The 10,537-nt window shown below is 42.7% G+C and overlaps 1 protein-coding gene across 2 annotated transcripts in view; it reads right to left on the bottom strand.

Annotated features, from left to right (window-relative positions):
- Positions 1-6,305: 6,305 nt before the first annotated feature.
- vps50 (VPS50 EARP/GARPII complex subunit) overlaps positions 6,306-10,537 on the bottom strand; it is a 48,644-nt gene continuing 44,412 nt past the window's right edge. For both annotated transcript variants that reach the window (XM_086136765.1, XM_086136766.1), the window contains 3 exons: positions 9,575-9,696; positions 7,370-7,559; positions 6,306-7,217 (listed from right to left, as the gene is read on the bottom strand). In XM_086136765.1, the coding sequence (XP_085992891.1) occupies positions 7,098-7,217; positions 7,370-7,559; positions 9,575-9,696 (432 nt within the window). In that variant the 3' untranslated portion in view covers positions 6,306-7,097. The remainder of the gene's footprint in view (positions 7,218-7,369; positions 7,560-9,574; positions 9,697-10,537) is intronic.

Genomic DNA, 10,537 nt, shown 5'->3' with positions numbered 1-10,537 from the left:
AACGTCAGGGAAAGGCGAGCCTTTGATTTGGTCTGGCATTTGACGGAGCCTCCTGATGGCTTCTGTGTGGCAGCAACCTGCGGAAAATTGTCAATGAGTCACCTTGAGTGGGCAAAATAAGAGCTTTGAAACAGAGGGGAAAGAAAAGAACACGACCATGCAGTGGCGTGTCTGCCTCCTCCACGCTGTCTAACTATTGTAATCAATATAAATATTTGGAGGAATTGATTGTTTTTGGCATAGTGTGATAGAGATCTAATAAGCAAGCAAAATGAAAAGAAATATATTAATATTTGCAGGAAATCATCTTCTGGGTGCATAGTTTGTGCCAACAAGCTGAATGACCTTTCGCAATATACTGCGAACCGAATTAGATGCTGGATGGCCAAGAACTGAAATGAGGAAAGAGCACAAATGAGTTTATTGGGTATCAAGTTCGCGTCTTATGCACACTAAAATGGTAGACTTGTGTGTCGATAATAAATTCATAACCGTGTCGCACTTATGGGATACATACACTAACAGTTTTTGGGTTTTTTTGGAATGGGCTTCCATACATCATCATATGGCCGCCTGCGTAATGCGAGAGACGGGCTCTCCTGCTGTACTCGGTGCGACCGCTTCAAAGACAAGAAAAATCAAACCGTCCAAATCTTTCCTCACTCTAATCTGCAGCACAGCCGCTATCTGCTCGTGACAGATAGGCCGACTGAGTGTGAACTTAACAATAGTGGCAGGATGCATTTATGCACTGGCCTCAGACGACAAGCGTATGAAGAGCATTCATGGTTTCCATCGATGAATAATCAGTTGTTGCCCTGCGAGCTCATTCATGAATGTTGCCAGAATTCATTTCTTGGTGCCAAAAGGCCAAATCAACCAAGCATATGACAATTGATACTTTCCACTGGATGTTTGAATTATACTTGATCCCACAAGTCTGCAAACAGCGGCAGAGGTTGCATCATAAAATAATTCCTCCTTCAGCATTATGTGGCAACACTCATTAATAATAAACCTAAATGAGCGTTGGGTGTCCAAACCCGCTTTGATGTATTATTGGAAGACAGCATTCCCTGTACGATCATTATTTAAAGCTTGATATTATGAACATATTACGATGCCTGGAAGGAGAGCGTGGATTTGCCATATCCATCTGATTCTACGAGACAGCAGACGAATGACACACCCGAGGCATTCTCAGTCTCCAAGTGGATGTGACAGAAATGAAGAAAAAGGAGTGGTTATCAAATTGTGAGTTTTTCCCAACCGTCTACGTTGTTTCTGGGGGGTTGGTATGTTTTGTGTGGTTTTTGTTTATTTCAGGAATAGTTGTATAAAAAAAACAAAAATATTCAGGAAAAAGGCCAAATATAAGGTTATCATATCTTTTCTATTATATACAGTATATATATATATATAGATACTGCGCAGAACCCTCAAGCTTCCTGGCCTCTGGTAGAGGACCCGAGCTGAATGAGGGACAGACACCACCCGAGGGGGGGTGAGACGAGGAATTTATATATATATATATATATATATATATATATATATATATATATATGATGGATGACGTAGCCTTACCTTCTTTCGTACTGTTTGCAAACTACACGTTAAAGTCCTCCCCATGCCAAGCGCGGAACTTGTGAAGACTGAGGAGAGTCAGGCCACTGAATAAGAAAAAAAAAAAACAGGAATAAACTGAATGAGACCAATTTAAAAAAAACAACAACAATTAAACATGCTACAAAATTATCTATTTGATTGACATGGACAGAGTTAAGCCACGTGGGCAAAAGGCATAATGGCTACTTGTTCTCTAGATTTGTTGAGCGATAAGATATGGATTTTTATTAATCAAAGCCAAACGCCCTTTCTGAACTGAGACGAAAGCAGCAAAATTAATAGTAGCTAAGCATAACAAAAGTTACTTTTCATCTAATAGAATCAAGAATCATCTTGTAATGTCATGACATACGCATATGATTTTTAGTGCGCTTGGGGCAGTTCAGGGTGTTTCGCCCAGCCGTGGGTGCCCGGGGATTTGGGGGTGTCTGTCAGCACTGGCCAAATTGGATGGGGGGTTTTTTTTGTTTTGTTTTTTGCCCACATTCTACCAAAGGTTAATGACTTGAACCGGGATGCTGATGGTGGCAGCAGCTATTTAGTGCCATTAGTGTTCATGATACTAGGAAGAAAGATCAAGATAAATCTTTTGTTAGTGTGTAGCAACGCTCCATAGCAGCTCCTCAAAGATAAATTGCAAGAAACTAACTTTAGATTAAAAAGAAACTGGGATAATGTGCATCATTTATCATGCATTTCACTGTACGCTGTTTACACTCTACAATACTTGGAAGTTGAACGCGAGTTGAGGCCCACGCCAGCTGACTTCAGGTGAGAGGATGTGAGCAATCCCAATTTGGACTTCAGTGAACTGAACATGCATGCTTTAGGAATGTGAGAGAAAGTAGAGGACGCCCATCAGGTATGGGGAGAACGTACAAGATGGCTAGAGCAGGTTCGAACGCAGAACCTCTCCTATGATTGTGAAGCCAATATACTAACCACTTGGTCAGCATGGTGCTGGAATAAAACTGTCACCTAACACCTCTGGCAATCTTGGTGAAAACATTTGGACCAACTTTAAATAAAAATGAACTTGGATTGATTTGTTTACACTCAATGCTGTAACAGGACAGCTTTCACTGTCAGATTTATTTTATTTTTCTTAATGAAATTCTCATCATTGATTAAGATTAACATTGCAGTTGATTGTGCAGAGACTGAGAAATGAGGAATGACTGCAGCTGAGAAAACCAGTAAGCCCGGAGCATCAATTTGTTTCTCACAGAGAGTGAACTGTGTAGTTTCTTGCTGACCTCGTGTACTGAGCTGTGCCAAAGGCTGTCACCATCCAAAATAATATGTTTCGATAAATTGGAATTTATTTCTGTATTTTTTTTAAAAACAGTTGGCCAGAGAAACCCTGACACTAATCCTACTCGTAACTCACTAAAATGAATATCATGTAAAAAGCCATCAAGGAGAGTTTATGGCACCTCTAAGCATTCACACAATAAATAAATTTAGTTAGCAAAAAGATGTACAGTATATGATGCTGCACCATGAAGGTTAAAAGAACCAGGACCAAACGAATGAAATGCACGTCGACCCGGTTTTCTAAAGTGATACCTGCCTTTTGTTCAATTGTCGTCTAACAAGTCCCCTCCAGGCTGGAATTGTTTCAAGTGTCTCCTTCCCCCCAGGTTATTTACTACTCTTTCTTTTTCATACTTTATACAGAGATGCTAAATGTCCTAAATTCAGTCTTGTGCGTCGTGTTTTGGTCCTCTTTTACGGCAGCAGCAAACAGGTGTTCCTAATCAAATGTGGCATGTGTGGCAGTAGCACGAACGCCAATACCCCCTGTGCCCCTCGTTCCAGTCAAGACTGCGAAAACGTCCGGTGTCCCAGTTCTGCGGTCTGCCGTCCCGACCCTTTTGCGCCATTGATTTACACTTGGTCGAACAGGCATCCACGACGCCTCAGAACAAAGTATATTACCCACAATGGGACAAAAATCACAGGAAACTGAAAAGTTGAAATCGGTATTTTCAAGAATAGATATGGAATAATTATATATTTTACATTTGTACCTAGATGTTTTTTTCCATCGATGTTTGAAACACACCTACGTAATTTAAAATGTGCTTATTTTGGTCGTAGTGAATTGCCGTATTTGGTAACCTTGCGCCTGAGATCGCGCAGTGGTCGTAAATACTGAAGTACAAATAATGGAGCCATAGCTCACATGGACTGCAATGTTGAGCCCGAGTTAACGAGCCCGAGCTTTTCCTTTACTACTACGTTACTGAAGTGTTAATCGAAGCACAATAGCCAGAACCGGTGCCGCCATGTTTGATGATACACGGGGCGTAAATCGATTACGTCATACGCATTGTCCAATTCTGCCGTTTTTTGTATGCCTGTCACCACTCGAATGAATACACAGTCACATTTACCAGAAAGCTGAACTAACAATATTCATAGTCATGTATTATTCATTCATTACCCTCTGCTCAATCTTATTGTGGGGTTTTTACCTCTCTTTATACCCATGTCTGTATTATACTGCCTCCATGTAGCCAACATGGATTCAAGCTTCCTTCAGCGGTATTACTGGAGAGCATGGCCGGCCTTGCCATGATGATGCGTACAACATGCACACATATGATAAAAACAATATGAGATGACTCTGCATGAATTGGTGTGTGAAATTTTTGGTCTATATGGTAATTCTGGCTGTGAAGCACATTTTCCACACATTATGAGATTTGGTACACGACCTTAGAGTTTAGTATATGATGATGTATTGCTTTCATTACATTGCCATCTGCTAGAAATACAAACCACTTCTCGGTCACTCTGAGGTTTCACTTCTCTGTAATTCCTAATTTAAGTATATGATATATTTTTTTAAATAATAAATGTGAGAGTGAGTTTGTCTTTTCAATATGTGTCCCAATTTTGGCTGGTGACCAATACAGGGTCCACCCAGCCTCTCGCCCAAAGTCTACAGCTCACTCGTGAACCCAGTCAGCGCAAGCATGAAAGAAAATAGATGGCTGAATGAGAACACAAATGAACCGCGCAGCTATTTGTTGCCTCTATTATTCTGTATGGAATGAGGATTAAGAGGTCAGGACATTGATTATTATGCAGAATTATTATTGGGGAAGAATTTCTTGTTTTGTTTAGCGGCCTAATAGAGCGATTCATATTCGCCTACGTGAGTTTTACTCGCTCTTGCCTTCATTCACAGATGTGAGTCATGTGTTTATTAAGTTTAAAAAAATGGTTGGAGCTCCAAATTTAGGCTGTTGAGAAAGTGAGGAAGACTTCATTACATACACATACAGAATCTAATAAAACCGGTTCAAAAAGCTACTGTATACCAAATTAAGCACATAAAAAGATGACTCGACATCATGTAGAGAATATGGACAAAATATGTTGCTTATGGTTTATATACAGTATAAAAAAGAAAAAAAATGTTTAAAGGTGGGAAAAACTCCCTATTAACCATTACGAAGGAATTTCTTATCCAGTTGAACCTGAATTGTTTACTCACATTGTCAGCATCGAGTGCAGCGCCGACGTTCAAGCGCTCTCACCACTCTGCTCGTGTCACGGCGCAGACAACATTTATTCCGCCCTACCTCAGGTAGTCAGGCAGCAAATTAGCAGTGGCTGCTTTGCTGGAACAACGATCTCGAGGCGCTGTTTTCACAGTTGAAGCAGCACATCCAATTAGCCGTCTTCATCACTGATGCCAGTCAACAAGATAGGGAATTACCGGCGTTCAGTTATTTAAATACAGATAAATAACAATGTTGATTTCATTAACCAGAGCTGTGTCTGTGTCTAACTTGAACTTGTGTACGAGACACTATACATCATTTTCTCACTCTCAACAGCTTGTTTAGTGGCTTCAGTTAGTATAAAGGTCATATATTCACATTTAACAGGCCATAGAGTTAAACCAATAAGATGAAAAGCTGTCCGAGGTCCATCCACGGAGGCATGCGCATGCTATTTGGTGACACTTTTATATCATGTCAAATTCAAGGCCTGGAGGCCTAACCTGGTCCAACACATCTTTTTTTTTGTGGCACACGAAAGCAAATCGGGTGTTGGCAGAAAATCTGGACCAAAACGGCCCATTTGTGCCGTGCGGAATAATACATGTGGACGCCAGAGTGTAAATAAAAAAAAAACTAACTCCCAGATAGCGAACGAGCTGGATGCGTTATTGCTGCGAAGAAAGCACAAAAGCCATCCCTTTATATTCTCCTGAACTTCGAGCCCTGATGACGAAATGGGTGGGGGAAGTGCCGCAAGTATCTCGAGATATTTATTTGCCCAAGTATAGACTGAGCGCATGAGGGTCACAGGCGACGACTTGGTGAGCCGCTCAAGATGTGCGCCATGAATCATGCATTGCCCTTCTCCGTCAGACTGGATGTGATGACCTCTGCGAAGTCTATAAACGCACGCCTCTTCCCGTTTTCAGCCCGATAAGAGTGTGCAAAACACACTGCGTGGGTGGAGAGCAACCCGTGGAAGAAGAAAGCAAAGTTCCCCGTGTGATGCGTGTTCTCGTATCGTGTCCACTGCTCTCGTCCTGAATCAATTAATCACGGGGCGCTTCCCAAATAACATGCTCATGACTTCATGACAGAAGAAAAGCACGTTTGAGTAGGAGCAGCCAATGTGAGGCAGTTCAATAATGAACACGCACGCACTGTGCATCGGTTCTGTGTTTATTACGGTACCATTATTGTGGTTCGAACCTTCCTCCATCTCTGACAGATCGCTAAATGGTTAAGAACGATTTGCATTGGTCTCATTTGATGCATTACATGATAAAACCAGCAGGCATTCCGGTTGTGATAGAAAACACCAAAGACAAAGAGCCACAAATAAATACAGACGTTGGTGGAAACATTCACGTTTGTAATATTCTCCTCTGAAGACGACACACGATCAGGAATATATACACTTATGGATTTTTTTTTTTTTTTTGCATTTGCGGGAGTCCATTGCAATTTCATAATCTAATCACGTCATTCGCACATAATAACGAACACAGTCAATTCTAGATGGTGCAGATATGCAATCTCGCTGTAAATTACAATTTGATTCAAGATTCTTGAACAGAACAAACAAGAAAACAAGCGGGAGCCATTCAGGCACAACTATCTAGTTCTCATTAGCTGGAGTGCACGAATAACAAGTAAAACATCATCTAAAAAAAACCCCTCATCAACATCATGTGATTTTTTTTTTAACGGCTACACAGTTCTCATCTCATTAATTACACGGTGAATTCCAGTTGTCGTTAACTGAAGGAAGAAAACTGCAGTGAAGTTATGATAAATAAAATCTATATATAATAATAAAATAAAACAATGAGGTTGATAAGCGTTGTGGTACAGATATGAACTTGGAGTAACATCCATCGAAGCAGGTGGTTCATGTCAGAGGATTCCACTGTTCATCTGCTCACGCCGCTTGGTCCATTTGTGTGCGGTCTATCTCTTGGGTCTGTCAATGTCGTCAATGGCAGCCAGAAGTTTCTGGCGGGCTTTCTTGTTTATGTGGGAGCCCAGACAAACGTTCACCAGGTTTGCGAGCTGCTTCATGGAGTACTCCTGAAAAGCAAAGCAGAAAGGGTGTTTTATTTTATTTTATTTATTTTTTTAATTTGAGAGGGGTGGTGGTGTGTTGTTTTTCTTCTTGAGGCCAATTCATTTGTCGATAAGGTTAAAAAACATTCTACAAATGACTGCCGATGATGCCTCACCCTGTGGTTCTTGATGAACTGCTCCATATCATTCTCCGTCATGTAGTAGGCCTTGATGTAGGTTTCGACAAACTCCTTATCGGGAATGGGTCTGAGGTCAGTCAGCTTCTCCAACTTCATCAAGAACTGCTGGAAGTCCAGCTGCATTAGGGCCCGACCTTCGTTGCTGCATTTTTTCACATTGGCATAGCTACAAAAGAGGGGCAGGAAATCACATGTTGTCGTGTCTGGCCGCCGGAGAATGTTTCATTATTTTACTCGCGCCATCGTGGGCACACCCCATATTCGGGCTCGCCAGCCTCATTTCGCGCGGTTGGCGTCGCCAGATGGCACGGCGCTGCGTTTCTTTTCAAGCTGCAGATCACAGGCCCTCTTGTGCCGCGGAGGCGCCACAAGCCAAATGGTGCTCGGAACTTGCCGCTGAATCTCATTAGAAAGCTGACATTAGCCAAACTTGGGACGGGCTGCGCTTGAGTGCTTGACAATTCCATTTTTGCTCTTTTAATGGGGGTAAATGCAGACGATTAAATCCAGGGAAGGTTGAACTTAACATTAGGTAGCCACCAACCCATATTCTCCTGTGTTAGGTTTTCAGGTGCTAGAGCCTATCCCAGCTAAAGATTTATAATTAGCGCATTAAAAATGTCGATTTCCTTTTTTTCTTCTTCACATTTTACGTTAGCATTAAGCTTTTGTGCAAAGCATATATGGTTTGGTTGAACCTTTTTGCTGTTTTAGGCAGACAATGTGGAATGAATTATTTCATTCCGGTTGACTCGAAACACACTGCAACCTGTTTGGAGAACCGCAAGAGCGACAGTGAGGAAAACTTCAAAAAAGTGTGTTTCGGATTCCTCTGCAGATAAATAGTCTTTTCCGAGCGAAGCTAACGCTTTATGAATTTTCTTTTCTTAAGTTTGGAAAGAAAACGCAGACGCTACCTGCCATCAAAACTGTACCAGGTAGCTGGTGGAAAAGGTGCCATAGAGACAAGGAGAGGAAATTATAATTTCATGATGAGCCACGGCCTGGCGCCAGCAACATGATCCGCGTTTAGGTACTGCGGCCTTATCTTCTCAAGTTAAAATAAGTCAGGATGACTTTGGCCTTGCTGCCAGCATCACCGAGTGTTTGCTATCTTCGATCAGCATGTGCCCTTTTAACACCCGCTCGAGGAAGAGCTTTGATCAGCTGAAGGGGAAATGGATGGAACCAAATGGTGACCTTACCCGTTTTAAATACATGCAGGAAGTAAAAAACCCCAACAATTTGCAGCTTTTTTTTTTTTGTAAAAATGCAAAGAGAAAGGTGAGCAGCGAAAAATAGGAGTTGGGTAGACAATGAGGATGTGTGCAATAATCAAGATTCTTATGTCACTAATCCACTCCGTGCTGTTCTTTTTTTTTTCAGCCCTTCAAAATAAGGTTGGCTGCAGCCTCACATCATCATCATCATCATCATCAAGCTGGTAAAGATGAGAGCGCTTCAGCACGCCTCCGATGTAACAAACCACTCCGCACGTCCACTCAACCACAAGGACGCAGGTAGCGTTTCAAAAAAAAAAAACATGCACAGGCCCTTCCTGTCACCTATCAAAAGCCCTACTTGGTGCCGACAAGCAAAAAAGTGATGACCTGCATTGCAAAGGGATGTGTCAAGAACATGTTACAGTTAGTACGAGTGGCCCGCGTCATGCGATTCCCCGATGAGTCCGGACGAGACGGCAGCAGAGCAAAGCGAGCGAGACGGGATGAATGTCGAGTTGTTTTGTGAAAGCGTCTTCCCAAAGGATCTCCGCAAAGTGAGTCGGCACCACTCTGGCACGAGCTGGAAATACGGGCTGTTGTGCGCCCGTATGTCCAGGCGCATGACGGCATCATCTTCGGGACGATTCTCGGATGTGGATGTCAAAATATGTAAATGCTGCGTTCGCTTTTGTCCTATCGGCAGGCTTTCTTGGAAACGATGACAGTTGCGCATAGCACAAATCACAAATGTATTCTCGGAACATTTCCTCGAAGAAATCTGATGATGAGAAACATTCAATTGCGGGGCTCTAAATGAAAAATGGAATGAGACGGGGATTTTTTTGGGGTGTTTTGGGGGCTGGGGGTGATCCAAAGTACGGCTTGGCTGGACTGACATGGGTTCAAAAGGTCACCGCAAATATTTCTTGAGATGGGCCAAATGAAATGACTGTCTTACCCCTCGACAAGAGTCCTGTTGGCCAAGCGGATGCAGTGCTCCCACAGGACATTGGACACAGGCAGTGGGATGCGCACCTGTCTGGAGACGTCACCAAGCCGCTGGTTGAACATCTCAAACTCCTTTCGTATCAGAAAAAGAAAAAGCAGACATTTGTCAATCGAGACGGATGACATTTCGATGCTCATTCTTTTATTCCCGCACAAGTTGAACGCTTTCATGCACCCTGTAACCCGATACGCTGTCCACTGTAAGTCACCGCTGTCCCCGAAAGGGTTAAGCTACAAACGGAACGCCGCAACATTCCCACTTCCCTTCCAGTTTCACGTGTGGAAGGGTACGCACTCGTTTTCCTACTACAGTTTGACACATACATTGACGCACACGCACTCACACTCACCACTAACGCTCTATTCAGGAAGTCCAATCATGGGCATCGGTTACGATCTCCTTAAATGAGGCTCTTTCGTACGTTTCAGAGGTCAGGTGACCAGAAATTGTTGTGTTTTATCAAATGACACGTTTTTTTTTCATGATTCATGAGTGGGCAATGTGGGACTTTATGGTTCCAGATTAAGACTTACAGTCATTAATTGTCCTTAAAAATCACTCGTATGCGAAAATGAAAGTAAGCTAGCGCCGATTATATTGATGTATTCTGTTTTGATGGATAGCCGGTTTGGATTGTCTTGTGACTTATCAAAATCATGTAAACCTATTTTTGGTCTCGGGTTTCGGACAAGTGTGAGACCGCTTTGGCCCGCCGCGTGAACGTCTGATGTCGCTCACTGCGGTCCAAGGGATGCTCAGGTGGAGGATGCGTGAATGCTCACACGCACGGAAACGTTACTCTCCGCTGCGAGGTGGACGCGACAACCACACCGGCGCAACGCAAACCAGAGAAAAACAAAAGCTTGATAGCCGGCGCGCAAACCTGTAATGTTATTTCGTCTTAAAATAGCC

Source organism: Hippocampus guttulatus, chromosome 18, assembly GCF_054856545.1.
Source record: "Hippocampus guttulatus isolate MCC_2025c chromosome 18, RoL_Hgut_1.0, whole genome shotgun sequence".
NCBI lineage: Eukaryota > Metazoa > Chordata > Actinopteri > Syngnathiformes > Syngnathidae > Hippocampus > Hippocampus guttulatus.
This window is presented reverse-complemented; position numbering and strand designations above follow the sequence as displayed.